We start from the raw sequence: 27,918 nt of genomic DNA, 5'->3' as shown, positions 1-27,918 counted from the left end.
GACGAAGCATTGCTTTACATCACCTTAAGACAAGGTGTTTTTCATTTATGAAAAGGTTTTTCTGATCAATCGCACGACGACGAAAAATAGTTTGATTGGTTGGATGCATTTTTTGGGCCTGAAAGACGAGTACTTATGACTTGCAAGCTCTTACAACTTGGGTCTAATTATCGGGACTACGTATGGAGTTTCACCCGGGTAATCTATTTCTTTCAATTTTTTTGGGAAAAAAATTTGAATATATACAAGTGTTTTAGAGGAGAAGACGAATACATATACTTACAAGCTCTTACAACTTGGGTCTAATATTCAGGATTACAACTGGATATTCCATCCAGGGTAATCTTTTTCTAAATATTTTATTGAGAACTTTTTTTTGAATATTGGAGCGTTTTGAAGAGAAGACGAATACATAGGGCTTAAAAGCTCTTACAACTTGGGCCTAATATTCGGGATTACGATTGAATATTCCATCTAGGGTAATCTTTTTCTTCAGATTTTAATTATGAAAATGTTTGGAATAAAAAGGTTAAAGTGAAAGTTTGAGATTAATAAAAATTAGGTTGATATTGCTTAAGAGTTAATTGTAAGAAGGCCCAAGAGTAACTACGGGACTGAAATACACCAAAATTGAAAGGAATTGAATTTAGCTCTAAGCTAACTTAAAGTAGACTCATGTATGAATCTCTCTATAAGAAGCTGAGCAACTAAATATATGTGTTCAAGCGAGTTTTGGAAGCACTACAACAAACAAGACCTTAGACAGCGCTTTTTTTAGCCTTAGACAGCGCTGTCTAAACCTCCGCTGCTAAAGGTTTAGACAGTGCTTTTTTAAATCTTAAAAGCGCTGTCTAAGCCCCCCCCCCCCCCCCCCCACCCCCCCCCCCCCCCCCCTTAGACAGCGCTTTGGCCAAAAGCGCTTTATAAGACCCTCTTATTTTAAATTTTTTATGTATACCTTAGACAGCGCTTTTTAAAAGCGCTGTCTAAGCCCCACCCCCTTAGACAGCGCTTTGGCCAAAAGCGCTTTCTAAGACCCTCCTATTTTAATTTTTTTAGGTATACCTTAGACAGCGCTTTTCAAAAAGCGCTGTCTAAGCCCCCCCCTTAGACAGCGCTTTTGCCTAAAGCGCTTTCTAATCCCCCCCTTAGACAGCGCTTTTTACAAAAGCATTGTCTAAGGTATACGAAAATTTTTGAAGCTTTTGTTTTAAACCACATTTTTTCCAGGTTTATAAACCAGAATTTCTACCTGTTTTCAACCAGATTTTGACAGACAATTATCACATTTTATATATGCCATTTTGGCCTTTTTTCTACCAATTTTTGGCTAACAAATATATATATATATACCAATTCAAACCAATTTTGCCTTAAATGTATCAAAATATATACAAATTTATGTACACATTTACAAGTCATAACATATACTACAAATGTACACATTAATTACACAAATTTATGAACAAACATTGAGCTTTATCATGAATTGACACCACTCCTCTTTGATTTCGTCCACTTGATCCTTTGTATAAAATGCACACTTGAATTCATCAAAGCATTAGAGTGATTTAGAAGCATGTCACCAAATGCCCAATAAACTGCTGCTGCTGATGGAAGGGTCAGTGTCAGAACATAAAGGGTAGCCATTAAATATATGGCTTTGAACTTTTGTGGCTTCCACATAGCGTGCATGATTTCCCTGTACCAATCAATACTATTTATTAGCATTAATTAATTTCCTTCATTTTCTAAGACTATAGCTACCATGAATAATGGTTCTCATGAAAATAAATATCACTATTTAGTGTGAAAAGGTGGATGCATGTATCTACGAGGGTATGAGGGTCTTCCTCATGATAAAAGGCATAAAAGCATAAAAGCATGATAGAACCATTTGAAAGAAAGAACCTTGGCTTTCTAGCTAAATGCTAAAAGAAAACTCATGGATTCTCTAGAAAAGAGACACTTTTTGCCTCCCACGCCTAACAAGGGTATTTTGGATTTCATGTTGAATAAATAAAAATGATAAAAATGTTCAGAGAATAATGCAATCACATTTTAGCATTTAGCTATCAAAAGAAAACTGAAACCAATATGATAATAAAAGTGCCATAAATATGTATTCAATGCATACTAAACAATTGCCATATAAGTGGTCTAATTTGAACAGTTTAAGTCATACATAATACTTTGAAGTGCTATAAATAGCAGCAAACTTTAGCCTGAATTCTTATGCATTCAATTCAGTACTTAAAGAACAGAGTCCCCGTCAAAGGAACCTGATGAACATACCTGAAGTGACTCCTCGGTATAGCTTTCTTTGACTTTATTTAAGTTTGAAACCTCAACCACAATAGAATTTCCATTCGAGTAATTTGGTTTTCCATCTAACGATACTTTTGTACTAGTCTCGAAAACACCTTCATGCGAGCTTGAACCAGATACACTTGGAGCTAGAGGGCTGCTTGGGGAAGCAGGCCCTACCGAAGCTGCACCAATACTGCCATCAAATAATGACACAATGGCCCATGCGAAGGACTCTTTGTAAGGCATGATTTGAGACCACACCTGCAATTTTTGCTTCTCTCTCTCAGTCAAATGCACCTGTCAAAGTAAAGAGAATATCAAGTAAAAAGTTTTTCAGACAACGTATCATTTCATGCACAAATACCAACCACCCTGCAATGGATATATTAAAAGTAGTCAAGCATCCACAGTCAGCAAACCCAAAAGTCAGATCAGATCTATATTTGTACAAGAAAATTCAACTGGAAAATGCATATATACAACCTGCTTCTCATTGGTGAATTAACAATTTTAAAAAATGTAGTAAGGAATAAAAGAGTACAGATCGGTTTTCAGAGAAACAAAAGACAAACTAACATCTCGTGAAAAGTATTTTACAAGGTTATCTTTTTATCTTTCAATCTTTTATGTTGAAAAAGTAGAAAAATATGCCAAAATAAAACAATAGAGAGCCCACAACAAAGGACATAGTTATGCAGATTTACCATAGGAAAAAGGGGAATGTTGTAAAATATTAGTTATGTTAGTTATCTTATCATTTAGTTTGTTTGTTTGTTAGTTGGTTATTTTCTGTTCCACTTAATTTTGTAATCTGTTGGTCCAATCTCTTATAAATAGAACTAACTCTTCCCAGAGGAAGGTAGCAAGCTTTTTTGTGATTTTTGAACTATAGACTGATCTAGTGTAGGGAAGAATAGCTCCTCAGTGGATCCAATTTCTTTGAATCATTAAAATCTACAGGCGAATAATCCTATTTCCCTAGCTGTTGGTGATCAACCACTGTTACTTTCCCTAACAATTGGTCCATACAAAAATAGGCTTAAATGCTTAATACTATTTTTAGGGGTAAAGCTTGAGTAGTTTAAATTAAAAACTTTCTTTTAAAGAAGGCAACAGCAGGTTGCTCTTCGAGATATGATTTGAGTTCACGTCCATCTTTGAAGTTATGCTAGAATCATCTCATTTATATCCTAGAGCAATTAAAAAAAGTAAATAAACTAATCAATTATACAACCATGGAATAGTCATCCTACACCCCAGAGGTGCTCCTACACACAAGTGGCATAAAAACAGAAGAACAGCGCCCCATAATCCCTGGCTAAAGCAGAAAGAAAACAGTACCAACAGTGAAAGAAAAACATCAATACGTACTGTATCTTTACGAGAATAAACAGAAGGAGTAACTCCTCCTTCTTCAGTAGCATGCTTCTCCAACTGGATTAACAAATAAACCGAAGCAGATGGCGCATCTAAGTAAAAAATTGAGCGAGGCTCACAGGTAATTTTGGCCTGGAATTTGTATAAATGGGAATAGCCATTGGTTTGTCAGTATGAAATCATCAGTTGAATTAATTAATGTACTTAAAAAAATCATATCCAAAAAATTCTTTAAAATTGGTCTTGTATAGCTTACATCCTGCATTTCGGTTGGTAAAACATGAAAGTAATAATCTTCTGATAATTTCTCTCTTCTCTCCCTATTGTATAAGCAAATTGTACCGTAAAAGGGCTCTACAAAGCATGGATTCAAAAACAGAGCTCTGAGTCAGGCACTTGAATCTGCTCTCAGCCTAAAAATATAAATTTAAATGGCAATGGAGGTGGCAGTGGCAGTGTCTAAACTGCCCTGTCAATAACTACAGCATAACACTCACCGGACAAGCCTGCCTGAAATTGTAAAGACTGAACCTTGACAGAAATCTTCATTCCACTGAGATGCCCAACAGCAAAGGGGTGACAGAAAAAATTCAGTTGGGCAAAAACAAATAGGAAATACAAACACAAAAGAAAACTCTACTAGAAACATCTCAGAACTTCCATACTGTGATATAGGAGTTTCAGGTATCCTTTGTCCAAATATCAATGACCTCTCGTTTTCCCAATCAAACGCCGGCTCATAAGCATGAAGGGGAGACTGACCAAAATGCTAAAAGTGAGAAAAACAAGAAAGGGGGGGGGGGGGGTTTGAATTGTTTTGAAAAATAAGCGCTTTTCAAAAAGAAAACCACACAATGATTTTATACTGGTTCGCTTATAACACAAAGCTACTCCAGTCCACCCGGCCAAGGTGATTTCGCCTTCAACAAGGACTTAATCCACTAATCTTGAAAGATTACAAACAACGTCTAAGATAAAAATCTCTTAGCCCTCTCAAGTATACAGACTACACAGAGTCACTTGAGGAAATCAACAAACAATAGAAGAAAGATTTATGTAAACTAGAGTGCTTCTAAGAAAGCAAGTATTACAAAATTAAGAACAAGAGTTTTTCACGTTATAAGCAAAAGCTTCGTGAAGATCTTAGAGAGAAAGAATGTTTTCTTGAGTGTTGATGTTTCAGTATAATTTTGGCTAGTTGGCTTACTAATAGTTCAAGGTTGATTTGCAGCCTATTTATATATTCGTTGAAGTAGTAGTTGAAACTGGTGGATATTGAGATGAAGTTACGCCATCACATAAATAGCTTCTGCAGGATGACTTTTTCTTCTTGAAATGACTACTTACCACAAGTAGTATTTTCTTTATTGAAATTGGAGATTAACGTCTCTTTCTCAATTAGGAAATCCATTTGCAAATCTTTTCTTGACTTAAACGTTACTCTTTCATGATTAGCAATTCTATGCTCAGAGTATTTGTGTTTCTGGAGAAACTTGGAGTTTTGTATCTGATGTTGATCTCTTGAGTTCAGATAGTTTCTTTAGATAGCGTTGTTCAGAGTCAGAACATCCAGAGTTCACTTCTTGTTCAGATGCTTCTGATACTTTGCTGTTTTGCTTAGAGTTAGAACTTCTTGAGCGTGTTTCCTCATCAGATGCTTCTGATCATTTGAGAATATGTATCTGATCTGCTTCTGTATCTGATGACATCATCAGATTTCTTCCTTCTTTCTTTAGAATCCTGCACACTTAGAAACTTTTCGTTAGGGTGCCATTTTTGGTTTCATCCTTTGTTATCATCAAAATCAAGGAATCTGTTGTAGAACAATTTTTGTTCTTACAGTCTCCCCCTTTTTGATGATGACAAAACAATCTTAATTAGCAGATGAAACATATAAAATATCAGATCAGATAGATAAGAGCTCCCCCTGAGTTAGTGCTAGGGAGTTCAGAAGTTCTTACCAGAGCTTCTAAGTAAAGAGGTTTCTGAAACTTTCTGCAATTTCTTAAGTCCAAGTTAGATAATTTTATTTTTAAGAAAAATATGTTGCAGAATGCTTAAGGTATTAGACAATGTTTTCATCAGAGCTATTAATAATTTCTCCCCCTTTTTGTCAGAATCAAAAAGACAGTAAAAAAAATAAGTAAAGAGAAAAACTGAAATTCATATAAAAAGCACAAAGGCAACAAGAAAACATCAGATTCAGAGAGAGAGCAAAAAACAAAGACAACAGGCAAGCAAAAAAAAATAAATCCTAAGTGCCTAAGGGTTCGGAGGCGGAGGCATTCTCTGAAGCAGCATTGCAAGCATGTTCTGGATGTTGTCGTTGACAGTATCTTGCTTGTCCATTCTGGCCCGGAGTTCATTCTGATCTTGCTTGAGTTCTTTCAGAGTCTGAAGAACCATAGGGATCACAGAAGAGGACTCCCCCAGAATCAGAGCCTGCTGTGCTTTAGCTTCTGCAGCAGCTTGTGCTTCTGCATCCGCCAGAGCCTTGGCTTCAGCTTCCTTCTCCCTTAGGATTTCAGCTTCCTTAGCAAGTCTTTCTTCTTCTAGCCTTCTTGCTTCTTCTTCAGCTTCCTTGGCCAATCTCTCTTCCTCCAGCCTTCTGGCTTCAGCCTCTCTGGAAAGTCTCTCCTGGAGTCTTGCCTCAGCATCTCTGATGTAGCCATTTCTGACTTGTTCAGAGATACTCTTCAGCCTAAAGGCCTCAGATGTCATCCAGCCAATGACTCTGTTCCAGTGTGTCCTTACAGATTCAGGATCATCACTGACTTCAGAGTTAGTGACCAGAGAATCGACCTTTTGAACTAAAGCCTCTGCAATCATCAAGATGGCTTCCTTAAGGGTAGGTTTAGAAAGTTCAGGTTCAGAGGTATGAGGTGGAGAGTTTGGAGGGCTGTTTTGAGGGCTGAGATTTAGTGTAAGAGGTTCAGATTCTGATTCAGGTTGAGGTTCAGATGTTTGGGGTGAAGCGTAAAGAGGGTTTAAATCTAAAGGTTCAGATTCTGGTTCTGGTTCAGCGGAGATGTTTGGTGGGTTGATATCAGAAGTGGGATGGTCAGAGGGTTGGTTTTCAGAAGGTATGGTGGTTGTTTGTTGTGGTGAAGTTGCTTCAGATTGTGTTTGTGTTTGTTGTGAAGCAAGTCTATGAGCATAAATTGTGGCTATGGTTGGGGAATCAGGGTCAGAAAATTTTGGGTCAGAAGAGAGGGAAACATATGGGGGTGATTCTGGTTCTGAGGATGAAGAAGAGGAAGTGCTTTGGTGGGTTTGTTTAGGTTCAGAGGGAGGTATGAATGTACGGGCTACATTTAGAACTGGTGTAGGTTGGGAGGTTCTGGTGATTGAGGGTGAAATATCAGAGGTGGTATAAATAGGTTGTGAAGAGAGAGAGGGTTAGAAGAAGCCATCAGAGGATTAGAGGTAACAGGAGGAACAGACGTACCAGTAGAGATATTCAGAGGAGCTGAAGATTTGCTTCCAGAAGTTTCTCCAAGTCTGGCCTTCTTTGCCTGTGGTGCTATCTTCTTTTCAGAAAGACCTCTCTTGTATCTGACGAAGTCTTCTTCAGAATCCAGACAGTCGTCGAGGCTGAATTTAGAGATGTCAACACCATCATCCAGCAGACGCTGAAGATAGATAGCAACAACATCTCTGGGTTCATTCTTGAAGAACCTGGCCAGGCCATGAGGCATCTTCCTCTGATCTTTCAAACAATCCCAGGATGTGTCCAGAGTGGGTCTGACTTGAATCTTCTTAATTATCCCCATACTCTTGAGGTTTCTGGCATTCAGAGGCTTCCCAACATCTATTGCCAGATCATCCATCAATTTGGTCTTTTCCAGATGGTCTACCAGTCCATGCTCAATGAAGACGTCAGATAGCAATCTTCCCAGAGGAATGTAGGATCTGGGCTTCATGTTATTTCTGGTTTCTCTGACGGAATCTCTCAGATATCTGAAAAGGAGAGCAGGGAGGCAGATCTTTATACCCTTCTGAATGCAGTACAGAATGCATTTCTGGTCTGCATTGATGTAGTCAGAGGAGTTAGAGGCAGGACGGTGGTGAATGGTTCCCAGAATAATCTTCAGCCACACTCTGAGGTTCTGGTGCAACTCTTTGTTCTTTGAAGAATTTCCTTCAACGTTGGGTTTGAAGATTGTTGGGTTGATAACATCAGTAATGCGCTTTGACCTAGGAGGGATGTTGTAAATCCTTTTTCCTCCACTTCTCTCCATGTTCAACAGAGAGGCAATAGACCCTTCAGTAATAACAATCTTCACCCCCAGAACATATGAGACGATGAAGTTGTCATCTGCATCTGCAAATCTCCAGAACTCCTTGACGAGAAGTGGGTAAATAGGACCATAAAGTCTTTGGAAATAGTTTTCCCACCCTTGTTGACGAAGTTCTCCAGTTAGATCAACGCCATTTCTTCTTAGGTTGTCGAAATCAACAAGCGATTCGCACAACACATCCAAACCTTCAAAAGGGGTTGAAAGGTTGACATGGCGTTCACGGTCAAGAACGTGAGGTTCTTTGTAAACAGGGGTTATGGTGACGCCTGTAACCGTTGGTGTTGGAATGCTTGAGGTTTGAGCAGTAGAACTTGATTCCATTTCTTGAGAGAAGTTAAAGACTTGTTGTTGTTGAGCGTCCATGGTGAAGAAGAAGATGAAGATTGAAGAACTTGCAGAGAATGCTTCAGAGAGTTTTAGGGTTTTAGAGAGGGTTTGAGAGTGAGTGAGAGTGATAAGTGTGAAAAGTGAGAAAAGTGTTTATATACTCTAAGTAAAACACATGCAAAACGACACACATTCCAGCGTTAGCACAAAAATCAAAATAGCACGCTTGGGGGGAAAAATGATTACAGCTAATTAATGAATGTCTAATCCCAACAGTACGCACATTGCTCTAGGAGATTTCAAACGTTTTGACCTTTGATTTCTTTTGACAACTATCTAGAAGTTCTAGGGTTAGACGCTTAGAGCTCCACGTGTTGATGTATCTGATCTTCAGGAATACCAAAGGATTGGTTTCTGAAGATTTCTAACTCAGATATCTTCTTATCTTGGTAGAAGTATCAGAGTCAGAGGCAGAAGTACATTTGTTTACATCAGAGTCACATTTTACATTTTCAGAGCCATACTTCATTCTGGGCAATTTTGAATGTTCAGATTTTTTAAGATAAAAAGAAATCTATCTTCAGCTAGAGGCTTAGTAAAGATATCTGCCCATTGATGTTCTGTATCAATGAACTTCAATGTTACTATCCCTTTCTGAACATAGTCTCTGATAAAATGATATTTTATTTCTATGTGTTTGGCTCTGGAATGTAGAATGGGATTCTTACTTAAACAAATAGCAGCAGTATTATCACAAAAGATAGGAATGTTACTCTCAAAGATTTGTAGATCTTCTAGCTGATGCTTCATCCAGAGCATCTGAGTTGTGCACAGTGATGCTGAGATGTATTCTGCTTCTGCAGTTGATAGAGCAATAGTTGACTGTCTTTTGCTAGCCCAGGAGATCAGGTTGTTTCCCAGAAGCTGGCAATTTCCAGAAGTGCTTTTTCGTTCTATTCTATCTCCTGCATAATCTGCATCACAATAACCCGAGAGTCTATACTCTGATGTTTTCTCATACATCAGGCCCAGGTTAGGAGTTCCTTTCAGATATTTGAGAATTCTCTTAACTGCTGTTAAATGAGATTCTCTAGGATCTGATTGGAATCTGGCACAAAGACAGACACTAAAGAGAATATCAGGACGAGAAGCAGTCAGATAGAGAAGAGAGCCTATCATACCTCGATAGAGCTTCTGACAAACCTTGTTGCTTACCTCTTCCTTTTCCAGAATGCAAGTTGGGTGCATGGGAGTTTTTGCAGAGTTGCATTCAGTCATGTCAAACTTCTTCAGAACGTCTTTAATATATTTACTTTGATGGACGTACGTGGCTTCTGGAGTTTGATTAATTTGAATTCCCAGAAAGAACTTTAGTTCTTGCATTAAGCTCATCTCAAATTCTGCCTGCATTAACTTAGAAAATTCTTGGCAAACAGAGATATTAGCAGAACCAAAAATAATATCATCTACATAAATCTGGCATATCATGAGATCATTATTAAGGTTTTTACAGAAGAGTGTAGAATCAACTTTCCCTCTGATAAAATTTTGTTCCAGAAGAAAATTGCTTAATCGTTCATACCAAGCTCTGGGAGCTTGTTTGAGTCCATATAAGGATTTCTTAAGTTTAAAAACATGTTCTGGAAAATTTGAATTTTCAAAGCCTGGAGGTTGATTGACATACACTTCTTCTGAAATATAACCATTAAGAAATGCACTCTTGACATCCATTTGATATAATTTGATAGAGTGATTAATAGCAAAAGATACAAGAAGACGAATAGATTCTAACCTCGCGACTGGAGCAAAGGTTTCATTATAGTCAATACCTTCTTGTTGACTGTAACCTTGAGCTACCAGTCGAGCTTTGTTTCTGACAACTTCTCCTTTCTCGTTCAGCTTGTTTCTGAAAACCCATCTGGTTCCAATGACGTGAGTGCCTCTGGGTTTAGGAACGAGATCCCAGACATCATTCTTTGAGAATTGATCCAATTCTTCTTGCATAGCTGAAACCCAGTCGTTATCCTGAAGTGCTTCATCACAAGACATAGGCTCAATCAGAGACACTAGTCCCAAAGGAATATCTTCAGAAGTTCTGAAGGTAGATCTTGTTCTAACAGGTTCATCCTTGTTTCCCAGAATCAAATCTTCAGATACATTAATACGACTTTTGACTTTCTTTGGGATTTCTGGAGATATAATTTCTTCAGAGTTTTGAGTGACAGTTGCTTCTGGAGTTTTATCAGACTCTACAAGAGTGATTTCCAAATCTGCAAACTTTTCAACTAGCTTTGACTTTTCAGGGTCAAGCTTATCATCAAATCTGACATGAATTGATTCTTCCACAATTTTGGTTTCTGTGTTGTATACTCTGTAGCCTTTAGAGCGTTCTGAGTATCCTAACATAATACCTTTCTGTGCTTTGGAATCAAACTTGTTCAGATGTTCTTTAGTATTTAATATAAAGCAAGAACATCCAAAAGGATGAAAATATGAAATGTTTGGTTTTCTTCCTTTACACAGTTCATAGGGAGTCTTTTCTAGAATAGGTCTTATAGAGATTCTATTCTGAATGTAACACGCTGTATTTACAGCTTCTGCCCAAAAGTGCTTTGCTACATTAGTTTCATTGATCATGGTTCTGGCCATCTCTTGGAGTGTCCTATTCTTCCTCTCTACAACTCCATTTTGTTGTGGAGTTCTAGGGCAGGAGAAATCATGGGATATTCCATTAGAATCAAATAATTCTTCAAAATCTTTGTTTTCAAATTCTCCACCATGATCACTTCTGACTCTAATAATTTTAGAGTCAAATTCTTTTTGCACTTTGGAACAGAAACTAGTGAATACAGAGTGAGACTCACTCTTGTGCTTTAGGAATTTTACCTATGTCCAGCGACTGTAATCATCAACAATGACTAGTCCATACTTCTTTCCATTAACTGATGCTGTTTTCACAGGACCAAATAAGTCAATGTGAAGAAGTTCCAGAGGCTTAGAGGTAGAAACAACATTTTTCTTTTTAAAAGATGTTTTTGAAAATTTTCCTTTCTGACAAGCTTCACACAGAGCATCTGAAGAAAACTTCAGTTTAGGTAGGCCTCTGACTAACTCAAGTTTAGTTAGCTGAGAAAGTTTCCTCATGCTAATATGGCCCAAGCGTCTATGCCATACCCATTGCTCTTCGTGAACTGACATTAGACATTTAACATTTTGATCTTTTAAATCAGAAAGATTTATTTTGTAAATGTTGTTTTTCCTCTTGCCTGTGAAAAGGACAGAGCCATCGTTCTGATTAATGGCTTTACATGTTTTTTGATTGAAGATTACATCATAACCGTTATCACTTAATTGACTTATGGATAACAAGTTATGCATTAATCCTTCTACATAAAGAACATCAGATATAGAGGGAAGAGTACCATTACCAATAGTTCCGGAGCCTCTGATCCTTCCTTTCTGATCTCCTCCAAAGCCTACAAATCCAGCATCTTTAAGTTCCAGACTTTGGAACATAGACTTTCTTCCCGTCATGTGTCGCGAGCATCCAGAGTCCAGGTACCATGACTGGTGTCTGAACTTTGCTGCATAGGATATCTGCAACATAGATAATCTTATCTTTCGGTACCCAGAATCTCTTGGGTCCTTTTAGATTAGTTTTCCCAGAGTTTCTTATAACCTTGGGTCTTCTAGCATTTTTAAATTTGTGTTCTTGTGTGTGTGTGTAATGATATGAAAAAGGAGATTTAATTTGGTCACTGGTAGAAGTTTTATCTTCCTTAGGATCATAACCAATTCCCCTTTTATTGTTCTGACTTACTCCATAAATCATGGATGCCATAATACTCCTATCTATCCCATTCTTCAGAAATTCTTGAAAGGCTTCTTCATATTTATAAATAATTTTATTTGAAGTTTGTGGTGCTTGAGACAACGCTTCTTCTAATTCTAAGTTATTTCTCTTAGCTCCATCTCTTTCTAATGTTAAAGATCTAATCGTATCTTCTTGTGCTAGAATTGTCATCTCAAGTTCACTACACTCTTCAAATTTTTCTTTAAGACAGCCTTTAATGTTTTTAAACTTTTGTTTTAATTTCTGATAAGAGGTAAGAGTTTCTGACAAACATGATTCTAAGTCAGATCGAGAAAGTTCAGAAAATACCTCTTCAGATTCTTCATCTGAGCTGCTGGATGTGATAGCCATTAGTGCTACGTTGGCCTGTTCATCAGAGTCAGATTCTGATGATCCAGATTCACTATCATCCCAGGTGGCCATTAATCCTTTCTTTGTTCTGAAGGTATTTTTCTTGAAGCTTTCTTTTCTAGAGTTGTCTTTCTTCAGCTTGGGGCATTCATTTCTGTAATGACCTGTTTCTTTACATTCATAACAGGTAATATCTTTGTTAGCTTTACCTTTTGAAGTTGACTCTGATCGATCCCCTCTGGGTCTTGATCTTCTGAAGTTGTTGTTGTTCCTCTTTTTCCAGAGTTGCTTGACTCTTCTGGTTAGTAGGGACAACTCTTCTTCATCATCAGAGTCTTCTGGTTCAGAATCGTCAGTATCTTCAGCTTCTGCCTGGAGAGCTTTGGTTCTGTCAGGTTTCCGTCTTTCAGATCTGGACTTTAGCGCTACTGACTTGTTCTTTTTCTGAGGCTCATCCTCCTCTAGTTCTATCTCATGGCTTCTGAGAGAACTAACAAGTTCTTCAAGGCTGATATTGTTCAGATCCTTTGACAGCTTCAGAGCAGTAACCATAGGTCTCCATTTCTTTGGCAGACTTCTGACTATCTTCTTCACATGATCTGCAGTTGTGTATCCTTTGTCCAGCACCTTGAGACCTGCAATAAGAGTTTGGAATCTAGAAAACATAGCCTCTATAGCTTCATCATCTTCCATCTTGAAGGCTTCATATTTCTGGATAAGTGCCAGAGCCTTTGTCTCTTTGACTTGAGAGTTTCCTTCATGAGTCATCCTCAGAGAGTCAAGTATATCTTTGGCTGTTTCTCTGTTGGTGATCTTTTCATACTCGTTATAAGATATAGCATTTAGGAGTATGGTTCTGGCCTTGTGATGATTCTTGAAAACTCGTTTCTGATCATCTGACATCTTACTTTTGGGAACTTCAGCTCCATCCACTGTGACAGGAGGTTTGTATCCATCTGTGACAATGTCCCAGAGTTCAGCATCATAGCCTAGAAAGAAACTTTCAATTCTATCTTTCCAGTAATCAAACTTCTCTCCATCAAAGACAGGAGGCTTAGCATTGTAACTATCCTTTTCATTTGTGTGGGCCATAGTTTTTCTCTTTATGGATCTCTCTACACTGTTAAGTGTTTGATTAGAAAATCAATAACAGAGTCTGTGCTCTGATACGAATTGAAAGTGAGAAAAACAAGAAAGGGGGGGGGGGGTTTGAATTGTTTTGAAAAATAAGCGCTTTTCAAAAAGAAAACCACACAATGATTTTATACTGGTTCGTTTATAACACAAAGCTACTCCAGTCCACCCGGCCAAGGTGATTTCGCCTTCAACAAGGACTTAATCCACTAATCTTGAAAGATTACAAACAACGTCTAAGATAAAAATCTCTTAGCCCTCTCAAGTATACAGACTACACAGAGTCACTTGAGGAAATCAACAAACAATAGAAGAAAGATTTATGTAAACTAGAGTGCTTCTAAGAAAGCAAGTATTACAAAATTAAGAACAAGAGTTTTTCACGTTATAAGCAAAAGCTTCGTGAAGATCTTAGAGAGAAAGAATGTTTTCTTGAGTGTTGATGTTTCAGTATAATTTTGGCTAGTTGGCTTACTAATAGTTCAAGGTTGATTTGCAGCCTATTTATATATTCGTTGAAGTAGTAGTTGAAACTGGTGGATATTGAGATGAAGTTACGCCATCACATAAATAGCTTCTGCAGGATGACTTTTTCTTCTTGAAATGACTACTTACCACAAGTAGTATTTTCTTTATTGAAATTGGAGATTAACGTCTCTTTCTCAATTAGGAAATCCATTTGCAAATCTTTTCTTGACTTAAACGTTACTCTTTCATGATTAGCAATTCTATGCTCAGAGTATTTGTGTTTCTGGAGAAACTTGGAGTTTTGTATCTGATGTTGATCTCTTGAGTTCAGATAGTTTCTTTAGATAGCGTTGTTCAGAGTCAGAACATCCAGAGTTCACTTCTTGTTCAGATGCTTCTGATACTTTGCTGTTTTGCTTAGAGTTAGAACTTCTTGAGCGTGTTTCCTCATCAGATGCTTCTGATCATTTGAGAATATGTATCTGATCTGCTTCTGTATCTGATGACATCATCAGATTTCTTCCTTCTTTCTTTAGAATCCTGCACACTTAGAAACTTTTCGTTAGGGTGCCATTTTTGGTTTCATCCTTTGTTATCATCAAAATCAAGGAATCTGTTGTAGAACAATTTTTGTTCTTACAAATGCTGCACATTACCAAAACCAATATCAGCATTGTTGTGGTTTCAAAAAATATACTTAACCCACAAACACCAAGTGCAACAGAAACATAACTAAATCCCATCAACCTTTGGAACATCCGAATGTTCACCATCTGCAGCTTCCATAAATTGCCTTCCCGAAGTACTAGGGATGTCATCTTCACTAATATCTTCTCCCTTGGTTCGTCTAGCACTAGCAAGCCGCATTTCTGTATACCAATAAAATTTTTCACTCAAAAAATAAATTCACCTTTGTTTAGCTACAATCACTTATCACTAATAAACATAATAACACACAACCTACAAACTTTAAACTAAGGGTCACTCCAATAAGTAAGCACATCCACATTCACAACATGCACTTTCCAAATCTATGAAAGGTGTGTTTCATTCAAAGTATATATCTTATTTTCTAAAATTAGAAGCAGAACGCAAAACCTTGTATGATGAAGAAGTAAAAAAATGAAATTTGAAATACCGGTCTCAATGTCAGTGTCAGGGCCCTCATATATCTGGTTATGAAACGATGGAGTTCCAATACTTTCATAATGGCCGTATTTGTTGTCATCCTTGACCCAATCAGTAGTGTAGCAATGAACAAGTTCATTGAGGTGCGGCCATTGCTCCAGATTCTCATCAAACTGCAACACATTACAAGACGTGACAACAAATTGCATCAAATACACTGCTTCAGGAACTCGGAAAGAGAGAATTTAATCCAGAAAAAGGATAAACACCTTGTTACGCCACTTGGTGGTGGCCAGAGTAGAATCTCGACGGTGACGGAGATGAAGCATGGTGGATCTAGGGTTTTTCTCCGAGAAGAGGAAATGAGGTCAAAAACAACGGACAAGACGACGTCGTTTTAGCTTTATATGCTAGGTAAAGAGTGCGTTAGGTAGAACATTAGTTGGATCTGTAAGCAGGAGAAGAAACATTACGAGGATTGAGAGAGAGAGAGAGAGAGTAGTTGGTAGGTGAATGCAACAAAGCGAAAAGACTTTAAACAGCGCTTTCTCAAAAGCCCTGACTAAGGTCTATATTTAAAAGCGCTTTCTAAAAGCGTTGTCTAAGGGGGGGTCTTAGACAGCGCTTTCTACAAGCGTTGTCTAAGACCCCCCCTTAGACAGCGCTTTCATTATTTTTTTAGAACATTTTCCGTGTTTTATTTTTATTTTAACCTTAGACAGCGCTTTCTTTTAAAAGCGCTGTCTAAGATGCGCTGTTAAAAAACCTTTTTGGCGTAGTGAAGTTAAATTGAATTTAAACTTCTGAAGTCGCAACGCAATGAAATAAAATAAAATAACAACAACAATCAAATATATTATTATTATTATTTTAGCACTGTCTGAATTTTTACATCAACTCAAAATAATTAAAAAATAGAAAGCTAAACACAACACACACACACGATACCCACAATAAATATGCATTGCTACGAAATCGAAATAGAACAAAAATAAAATAAATTATAAAAATAATATTAACAAAATACAAATATATATATATATATATATATATATATATATATATATATATATATATATATATATATATATATATATATATATATATATATATATATATAACTTGAAAAATAAAAATTATATATATCTAACTATACAAAATTTGAACACACTGAAACTATATATATATATAGAAGAAAAACAAAAAGCAAAATATGTGTATACATAAAATCGAAAATTAAAAATTATATATATAAAACTAAACTGCCAATCAAAGAGTATATATATAAAAAAACAAAAACAAAAATATATATGTATATATAAAAAACAGAAATTAAACTAATATTTATATATATAAAAAATATAAAAACAAATATGTATATATAAAAAAGAGAAGTTAAACTAATATATATATATATATATATATATATATATATATATATATATATATATATATATATATATATATATATATATATATATATATATATATATATATATATATATATATATATATATATATATATATATAGAGAGAGAGAGAGAGAGAGAGAGAGAGAGAGAGAGAGAGAGAGAGAGAATACATGAAATTGTAGAAACAAATCTTGGGCGAAAGGCCCACATCTAAATCCAAACTCTACCTTAATTAATCATAATTATAATAGATAATAAAAGGCAAAAAATAAATAAATAAACAACAAAAACATGTAATTTAAAATAAAGAACTTCAAATTTTAATTATAAATAAACAATACACATGTGACATGTGTCAGGATTTTTTAATAAAAACAAACAAACTAAGTGCATGAAGAAAATGACAAGGGAAGTTACACAAAATATAATAACGGTGACGTACTCTCTATTCCGTAACACATATCTCTCTCCCGCCGGCTCTGTTAAGACGCATGGGCCGACCAGCCGGCTGGCCAGCGATGATGGCGCCCCCACCTCATTTTCACTCACCACCCACACTCCCTTTGATGTTATTCTCAGTCTCTCTTGACTCACTATTTCTTCAACAGAGAGGTTACAATGAGAGCGACGTCGACAACGGTGGATGCTCCGATTTGCGTTCATGGTGGATGTGGTTATGTCATGAGATTGTTTGAGAAGTTGGATGGTTGAAAGTGATGATTTTAGGTTATGAAAGTTGTTGATTTATGAGAGTTTTATATGGTGAGTATGTTAATGGTGAAAATATATGATGGTGGTAGTATGAAAGTGGTTTAGTGTATTGTATGGTTTGAAATATGTAGGAAGGTTGTGTTTTTCATGTTGATGGAGGGAGGAAGAAGGTTAGTAAGAGATGGTGAACATGAAGAAAAAGAGAGTTTGACATGGTGTTTATGGTTTGTGTAGAGTGAGTGTTTTTTGTCACATGAAAAATGAAGAAACTAATATGGTTAACATGAAAGGTCTTGTGTGATTTTTACTATTCATGAAGAGTTTGGTGATGACCACCTTGAATTTGAAGGAAAAAAGATGATCAAATCTTCAAATTCTCCCTTCCAATTTTTTTAGTCTGTAAGTTTTATGAGAGAGCTAATGTTGTTGTGGTATGCGTCGCTCTCCCTCCTCTCATGGGTCAATCACCTTACAAACTTATAGCATGTGTTTAGGGTTTTCTATCTTATCCGATCTTCCAAAATTGCCTCTTTTAAAATCTTTAAATGATAAAATATAGTTTTTTTAGAATTTAATGAACAAAAAGAAAAAATTGTTTTTCTTAAAATGAAAATTAAAAAAAACTAAGTAATAAATTTTAATTATTTTTTATGAACATTTTGATTAAAAAACTGAAATAAACTGACTCAAAATGAAAAAAAGTCGGACGCAAAAATGCTCAAAAAATTTAACTGAATGCACCATCATGATCAGTGCGAAATTAGCGACTCAGAAACATACATGTTTTTTCCAAATTTTGAAATGGAAAACGCCCGGTTAAAACACTCAGACGGATTAAAATGTGCCTGAAAAAGTAGCCGAAAAATAAATCGAGCACACTAGGTTAAACTACGCGAAACGTAGATTAATAAAATTGATGTTTGCAAGCTTGATTTAGAAATTTTACGTCTGCTAACTTGACACATATTTGAAAATTGATTCAACCGGTCTGCCTGTAGATCCGAAAATTTATTTCGACTGACATTCTAGGCATTATGCCGTATGGAATGCATGATATGATATGCAGAGATGGGACAACTATGATGAATGTACGTAATCCGTGATTTAGGGTCAAAATCGGGGTATTACAGTTGCCCCTATTTAAGTATCTTCAACCAGAGAATATGAAGTAGGACACTCTTCATATGATTATAGTGGGAGATAATTAAATACTAAGAAGACCTGGATTTTGAACCTGAAATGTAAATGATATGAAATGATATGAGATGAATGCATGAATGAATGACTCTTTTTTTATTTGATTTGCTAGGGATATGATCAGACATAAGATAAACCTTAACATGACGTTTTATGATGGATGCAGAATGAAACAAAGATCTGTGGGGAATATTGGAGACATATGGTAAATGTGGCCCACAAGAAACAAAAAACGAGGGTAGAAATTCAATGGAGATAACAATCTTGCTGGAGGAAAGACAAGTGGGGAATATGCAAAAATATTTTAACAACAGATTCATACATGACCTGACAACACTGGAATATTAAAAAAATCAACAGGTTCAAACATGACTTGACAACACTTGAATATTGAAAGAGCTCTCAATTAACAGGTTCTAACATGACCTGGCAGCATTAGGGAATATACAAAGAAGGTTTGAATAACAGACTCAGGTATGACCTGATGACAACTTGAATATCAAGGAAAGTTTAGTCAACAGGTTCATACATGACCCTACAATACTGGAAAAAATCAAAGAATTCCATCAATAGGTTCATACATGACTTGACCATTGGAATATTCAAAGAGTTTCAATAACAGGTTCAAACATGACATGGCAATGCTGAGGGATATCAAAAGGTTCCATCAACAGGTTCAAACATGGCCTGACAATACTGGAAAATATACAAAGAATGTTACATCAGCAGGCTCATACATGACCTGACAGCATTGGAAAGTTCAAAGTGTTTCAACAACAGGTTCAGACATGACCTGACAATGCTAGAAAATCAAGGAAAGTTTAACCAATAGGTTCATTAGTGACCTCAACATTAGGATATTTAAAGAAAGTTTAACTCACAAGTTCAGACATGACCTGACAACACTTGGGAAAAATCAAAGTGAGTTTTATCAATAGGTTCATACATGACCCGATGACACTGGAAAATTCAAAGAAAGTATATCCATAGGTTCATGCACGACCTGGCAATTCTGAATGTTTCACAGAGATTTTAACAACATGTTCATACATGACCTGACAACACTAGAAAACCCAAAGAAAACTTCAACAACAGGTTCATACATGACCTGAAAATACTGAAAAGCATACATATCAAGTTTCATCAACAGGTTCATACATGACCTGACACTTTAGAATACATCTGATAGTTCTGGAGATTTCTCACAAGAAATTCATCTGATCAAAGATTTTGGAGATTCCTAACAGGGAATTTATCCAAGACAAGAATAAATTGGAGTCTTCTCATTAGAAGATTATCCATGCAAAAGGCTAAGATGATTCTTTACAAAGAAATCAAACAAAACCAACATCATTGGAGTTTTCTAACACAAAAACCTCCAAGCTTCTGGGAATTCCTCAAGATGATGAGTCATACATGACTTTCACGGAACCATCAGGAAAGACAGGGTAATCAAACTCTATGTATGTGCCAACAACAATTGGACTTTACCGTAAGCAATGGATTACAACCATATTTTAACGGACAGATACCAACAATAATTGGACTTTCACCGTAAGCAATGGATTACAACCAACTTTTAATGGATTTTGCCAACAACAATTGGACTTTGACCATAAGCAATGGATTACAACCAACTTTTAATGGATTTTGCCAACAACAATTGGACTTTGACCATAAGCAATGGATTACAACCAGCTTTTAATGGATTTTGCCAACAACACTTGGACATTGACCGTAAGCAATGGATTACAACCAACTTTTAACGGATTTTGCCAACAACACTTGGACATTAACCGTAAGCAATGGATTACAACTAGCTTTTAACGGATTTTACCAATAACAATTGGACTTTAACTGTAAGAAATGGATTACAACCAGCTTTTAACGGATTTTTCCAACAACATTGGACTTTAACCATAAGCAATGGATTACAACAAGCTTTTAACGGATAGGTGCCAACAACTATTGGACTTGATGAAAGTCATTAGTAAACAATTACCGGCTACAACGGAGTTTGCCATCAACAATTGGACTTGAAATGATGTTGGCGACAACCAAACTTCAGATACCAATCACGATTGTATTTACAAACGGAGTGACAGTGATGCCAACAAAAAATGGGTTTAAACTGAGTTCTAGTGACCACTGAGCTTGGAATAATGCCTAGTAACAACTGAATTTCAGGAGACACCAATGAGTCTTAAAATAATGCCAAGGAATTGCATATGGGTTCTGGAAGTGCGTCAGAACAAAAATGACATGTCCAGGCATTCATCAGAGAGTAAAAGAAACGAATTCTGGAAATACATCAGAATTACAAGGGATATTCTAGAAATGCATCAGAATACAAATACATCTGATAATACATTGAGGAAATTCTGGAAATACATCAAAATATAAGACAGACATATTCGAGAATACATCATACAGGTGAGGAAATATCTGGAAATACATCAGCTAAGTTATCGAAATACATCAGCTAAGTTATCTAAATACATCAATAAACAAAAGAGTAATCCGGAAATTCATCGGATAATCCCAAAAGTAATTGAACCTCATGGACAGAATTGCCAATTGAGTTGGACTGAAAGATGACTACGAAAATCAGATGATGGATTAAGGGCACCAAAGGCAAACTGGAATTAGAGGTCAAAAGATATAGGATCAACAAGAAGACATGGGTCAATGCAAAATGATCGCGAAGTACATTTCGGCTATGCATGATTTGAATTTGTTTTTATGCATGATATATGAATGATCATGATATGAAAATGCTGACACATGAGTGGACTTAGAGTTTGTAAAGGATTTTTATGGAAGTCATGATTCCTCAACACCGAGAACTCAACCAAATATTTTGTCATAGATGTTGTTAAAGGAGAATTCTATCAAGCTTGACAACCACAACTTAGCCAATGGGATCCTTTTGGAGGATTAATGAATCGTGCTAGCATAATTTCCAGGCACTCGTCTTAAACTTAATAATTGTTGACGTATGACAAATATTGTTTGAGCAGTTTGAAAGCATGAAGGGAGTCTGCCCCCCTGTGGCTCATCTTGTCCCAGTCTGTTGGGTCTTTGAAAATGTTCACCTTGAAAGTGAGTTTGAAACATCTTGACATGAGATGATCTCGAGATGGCTTGCCCCAATGTTTGAATACCGCAGTGATCTAACCTTGATTAACCAAAACCTGGAATGGTAGACTTCTGATTGACTGTCCTTGGATAGTTGGACTCAATGAGCTTCTGAGGTGACTTGCCCCAGTCTGAGTCTTGAAGCAAATTACTATTGACTAACTGAACCTTGGGGTGATTGCCTTGGATTGATTGATACTCAAAGTGATTTCCCCTGACTGGACTTCTTTCACTTTATCAAGTTCCTCAATTGTATATTATTGGAATTTCTTTAATGTTAAGTGATGTCTCACAAATAAGATTATTCATTTAAAAATGGTAATTTTAATGCAGTGCTTATGCAAAAATTAGAAATCAAAATTTATTGATATGAACGGGTGAAATACAGTAAATGAGTCACTGATAAGAACACAATGATGGTCTAGTCATTCACAGAGTGCAAGATGGTGCGATCAAATGATTAACAAAAATCATTTGGAGTCAGGTTAACACAACTTTGTTGTAGTATGCTTTCAGAATAAACCCTGCCTCAATTAGGTCTTTTAAGGGTTGTAACATGGCCTGATTTACGTTTTTGAAACAAAAGGATATAAGGCTCAAATTTAATTTTAACCTGCCCATTCTTCTTAATGATCTCCAGTTCCTACATTCAGTTAATTCGACACACACATTCGACTTCGAAGGTGTGATGGTGAAGATAAAGATTCAAGATAAGATTTTCTTGAAATGACAGTCACCTTATTATGTTTTTGTTGAGGATTTAGTGACCTCTTTTTATTGATTTTTTTTATATCCCTAATTTTTTCCTGGACTGCTTCTTTGAAGCTTTCGGTCCATCGGGATGCCCTAACTTTTGCCTAAGCCATTTTTTGAGGTGTTTGACTTAGCGGGCTTTTCTTTTTGAAAGGCGGAGACTGCCACATTATTGGTGGATGAGGATCAACCAACACTAATTTTAGCTTTTCTCAACTTCTTTGACACTTCAACATGTGCGCGAAGGATAACACGTGGTTGAATCTAATTGGAGGGTGTACAGATGGACAAATTCTTTTGAAAGATCAAATGCATGGTCAAACTATCTGAACACAACTACCCTGCCCCAGGTTAAGATTATAGGTTTTAGATCCGAAAGAAACAAAAACTTCTAGGCTCAAAGTGGTTGACTAGGGATTAACTTCTTATCACTTCAGTGTTTGGGGATTTGAAACAATGCCTTACATCATCGACAAGGTTTTCTTCAAAAGCCTACCACAACAATTTCAGGTGGATCGTTTTCATCATCCTCCTTCTAATATTTGTTAACACAACGACTTGATAAAGAAAAGTGAATGAGAGATGTATTTTTTTTTGTTTTTAACATAAATGAAAAACGAGTGAATACGAATGAATTAATTCAAAAGATGCATAAATATTTCATTAATCTTACCAATTCAAAGAAAATAACAATTCTTAAGAGCAACTAACAATCAACATGCAAGGAAATTACAAAAGAAATGGTGAAACAGTCAAATGATTGTCAGCTTTAGGGAATTGACTTCTTCAAACTTGATCCATCAACTTCGGGAGACACCCCTTGAGGGCTTCCCACTTATCTGGGCGATGGGTTAACGTTCACCACTAAGCTTCCTTCTTGAAAAGATATACACTTTTTGTCAATCAATTGTTGTACTTTGGCTTTGAAAGTGTTGCAGTCTTTAGTTGAATGCCCTTTTGATCCATCATGATATCCACATTGCACATTTGGGTCATACCCGGGTGGGTAAGGTTGTGGAATCGGCTTGAGAGACTTGGGAACCACCAAAGAGTTTTGAATCAAAGACTGTAGAAGTTGGCTATATGTCATGAGGATTGGATGATGAGGAGTATTTCTTCCTTCCAAGTTATTTTTGAGGCGTAGGCTGATTTTGATACTGATTTTGATATCTCGGGCCTTGGGCTCGTTGATTTGGATGAGAAGCAAACCAAGATTGTTGGTAATAAAGATCAAAAGGTAGTGGTTGTTGGTATAGCACTTTGGGCATTGCTAACTGCTCATTTTCAGCCACTTGAAGGTTGGGATCAACAAGCTTTTTGATATTGACATGACGATCTTCAAATTATTTTCCTTCAATCTCATAATCGGATGCAACCCTCTTGGATCCACTACTCACTTCTCTTTTACTTCCGTTGGCATGGGTCTTGACATTAGAAATCCAAGGTGATATCTAAATTCTCTTATCGGGAAACGATGATATCTCGTTAGCCACCTCCCTGACTTCTTCCTTGTGGTACAAAACCTTGAGGGGTTTCTGAGGTCATTTGCCTTTCTCACTACTTGGTCCAGAAATCAAGATGTATGTACCTAAGCTTTCCTCCTTGAGTGTTTGTGACCTTATGTCAATCAATCTTTGAAATTTGAACCTAAAACTCGGGCATTCCTCGATGGAGTGCCTCATTGTTCCAGTATGATATCCGCACTTGACCTTCGAGTGATCTTCTTCAAAGACTAAGCTCTTTTTGTTAATCAGTTCTCGTACCAAGGCTTTCAGCGCTAAGCAAGAACCCAGGTCATGTCCCAATGCTCCTTTTTGGAATTCACATGTTGCATTTGGATTGTGCCATGGCAGGTATGGTGACGTAGGTGTCAGAGCTCGAGGGGTCACCAAAGCATTCTGGATCAATTGCGGGTAGAACTTGCTATATGGCATTGGAATCGGGTCATTATGATCTTTGTTCTCTATGTTTTGATTCTGATTTTTGTTCCGAACCTGACTTCGATGATTTTGAGGAGGAATATCCAGAGGATGTTGATGATGATATCCTGAGGGAGGATCATATGTCGGTAGATGAAGAGTTTCCATATAGAATTGCCTTTGACTTGGGGTAACACCGGATAGATGTGGAGCAGTAGCTTCCTCCGTTGAAGTAATGGGGTATGGGATGACCCTCTTTTCTCAATAAGGCTTGCAGAGTTTCCACGACCCATCCCATTTGGCTCTTCAAAATATTGAGTTCCTCCTTCAATGCTTCTTGACTTTTCCTTAGCTCGTTCATCATCTCTTGAGACATGGTTCTTTATTCTAAACGCGTGTCGGGAATCACTTTGCTGATCATGGACAAAGGATGGATGAGTTTTTTGTATTTTGTCTGAAAAATGACATGCATTATGATGAGATGCAGATGCAATGGAATGCGAATGAATGCAATGCAAGCCATGCATATTTTTTTCTCAATACACGGGTTCAAAAGTCTGAGGTACTGATGAATCTGATTGCTTTCCAAGAATAGGTTCTCACTGGGTACGATCTAGGGTTATAAAGGTTCCCAAAGTCATGAATCCATTAGATTGTTTTCTGCCTGTGGCAACTTACTTGTCGGGCATCAACTCCATCCAAAGAATCTACTCCAAGTGAGGTTCTCGCATCGATCCAACGAGAAATTCATCTCGCAGACCCACACTACGCAACCATCTTTCCTAATTGGCCAAAGTATTAAGGTTCTACAAATGGTCCTCAGAGTCATGGATCCTAAAGAAAATACCGAAGCTTATGGCAACTTACTTGCTGGGCGACAACATCCTCACGAGGATATACTCTTAAGTAAGGTTCTCGCACTGACCCAACGAGAAATTCATCTCGCAGACCCGCACTACTCAACCTCGTCCTATCTTATGTTTTTACTCGAGACTCGGGTAAAAAGTCTTTCCCACAAGGTTTGCAATTAGAGTATCTAAGTACCAAAGCATAATGGAACCAATACAACAGATTTATATTAATATGACAATAAAGATAGCAAAAGAAATAAAGAAAATCCACACAAGTAAACAAAAAAAAGCACACAAACAACCTAACTAGGCTTGACTCACTTAAGCAAATTTCTTCCCCAGCAGAGTCGCCATCTGTTGCACCTCGAAAAAATGAGAACGCGACTTAGCGAAGCGCAATCGCACGCTCGCCTGATGGACTAAACAGAGTCGCCATCGAACTTTATTTATTCCTAAAAAGGAAAGGGGGAGTATCAATAAAACCCAAGAAAGAACGATAATGATTATGGTCATCGCAACCAAATCAGGGTTCGGGAGTCGATTACGCAAGGGGAAGGTATTAGCACCCCTCACATCCATTGTAATCAACGGGAACCATTAAGTTAATTGTGCGTGTTAGTGTTATCTTGAAATGTTAGACTTCTCAAGTTATTATGAGGGAAATAATAAACCTAAGTTTTTTATTAATGAGCCTGACAAGATTTCGCAATCCCGCTCCTGCGTATCTCCGGGTGCAACATAGAATTCAAGGCTTACGTAGTTCTGAGTAGAAAATGTTTGTTTGTTGTTCGATTTTAGCGGAAGCTATCTATTATTAATCGATGAAGAACATTGTTTTATCCAAAACAGATGAGGAGCGGATGTATACCACACATCGAATGGATTTAAAAATCAATATTGGGAAAAACATCATTTATCTCAACTCAACAATTATGGACGAAGCATTGTTTTACATCACCTTAAGACAAGGTTTCTTTCATTTATGAAAAGGTTTTTCTGATCAATCGCACGACGGCGAAAAATAGTTTGATTCGTTGGATGCATTTTTTGGGCCTGAAAGATGAGTATTTATGACTTGCAAGCTCTTACTACTTGGGTCTAATTATCGGGACTACGTCTGGATTCTTTCAATTTTATTGGAAAAAAAGTTTGAATATTTACAAGTGTTTTAGAGGAGAAGACGAATACATATGACTTACAAGCTCTTACAACTTGGGTCTAATATTCGGGATTACGGCTGGATATTCCATCCAGGGTAATCTTTTTCTACAGATTTTATTGAGAACTTTTTTTTGAATATTGGAGCGTTTTGAAGAGAAGACGGATACATAGGGCTTAAAAGCTCTTACAACTTGGGCCTAATATTCGGGATTACGACTGAATATTCCATCTAGGGTAATCTTTTTCTTCAGATTTTAATTATGAAAATGTTTTGAATAAAAAGGTTAAAGTGAAAGTTTGAGATTATTGAAAACTAGGTTGATATTGCTTAAGAGCTAATTGTAAGAAGACCCAAGAGTAACTACGGGACTGAAATAAACCGAAATTGAAAGGAATTGAATTTAGCTCTAAGCTAACTTAAAGTAGACTCATGTATGAATCTCTCTATAAGAAGCCGAGCAACTAAATCTATGTGTCCAAGCGAGTTTTGGAAGTTAAATTGAATTTAAACTTTTAAAGTCGCAACGCAATAAAATAAAATAAAATAACAACAACAATCAAATATATTATTATTATTTTAGCAGTGCCAGAATTTTTACATCAACTCAAAATAATTAAAAAATAGAAAGATAAACACAATACATACACGATACCCATAATAAATATGCATTGTTACGAAATCAAAATATAGTAAAAATAAAATAAATCATAAAACTAATATTAACAAAATACAAATATATATATATATATATATATATATATATATATATATATATATATATATATATAACTTGAAAAATAAAAAGTATATATATATATATATCTAACTATACAAAATTTGAACTCACAGAAACTATATATATATATATATATATATATATATATATATATATATATATATATATATATATATATATATATATATATATATATATATATATATATATATAACGAAAACAAAAAGCAAAATATGTGTATACATAGAACCGAAAATAAAAAATTATATATATAAAACTAAACTGCCAACCAAAGAGTATATATATAAAAAAACAAAAACAAAAATATATATGTATATATAAAAAATAGAAATTAAACTAATATTTATCTATATAAAAAAATACAAAAACAAATTATATATATGATCGGCCGACCGGCCGGCTGGTCGACGACGACGACGCTCCCCACCTCATTTTCACTCACCACCCACACTCCCTTTGATGTTATTCTCAATCTCTCTTGACTCACTATTTCTTCAACGGAGAGGTTACAATGAGAGCGGTGTCGACAAGGGCGGATGCTCCGATTTGCGTTCATGGTGGATGTGGTTATGTCATGAGATTGTTTGAGAAGTTGGATGGTTGGAAGTGATGATTTTGGGTTATGAAAGTAGTTGGTTTATGAGAGTTTTATGTGGTGAGTATGTTAATGGTGAAAATATATGATGGTGGTAGTATGAAAGTGGTTTAGTGTATTGTGTGGTTTGAAATATGTAGGAATGTTGTGTTTTTCATGTTGATGGAGGGAAGA

General features: G+C 36.3%; 1 protein-coding gene across 1 annotated transcript; it reads right to left on the bottom strand.

Annotated features, from left to right (window-relative positions):
- Positions 1-2,164: 2,164 nt before the first annotated feature.
- On the bottom strand, positions 2,165-15,736 carry LOC127080676 (guanine nucleotide exchange factor SPIKE 1). Its single transcript, XM_051020988.1, has 8 exons — positions 15,519-15,736; positions 15,260-15,422; positions 14,869-14,990; positions 4,353-4,456; positions 4,185-4,240; positions 3,944-4,041; positions 3,682-3,819; positions 2,165-2,607 (listed from the first exon to the last, which is right to left on the bottom strand). The coding sequence occupies exons 1-8, from the start codon at positions 15,576-15,578 to the stop codon at positions 2,254-2,256; spliced, it is 1,095 nt and encodes a 364-aa protein (XP_050876945.1). The 5' UTR covers positions 15,579-15,736; the 3' UTR covers positions 2,165-2,253.
- Between the last annotated feature and the right edge of the window lie 12,182 nt (positions 15,737-27,918).

This window comes from Lathyrus oleraceus, chromosome 5 (genome assembly GCF_024323335.1).
Source record: "Lathyrus oleraceus cultivar Zhongwan6 chromosome 5, CAAS_Psat_ZW6_1.0, whole genome shotgun sequence".
Lineage (NCBI taxonomy): Eukaryota > Viridiplantae > Streptophyta > Magnoliopsida > Fabales > Fabaceae > Lathyrus > Lathyrus oleraceus.
This window is presented reverse-complemented; position numbering and strand designations above follow the sequence as displayed.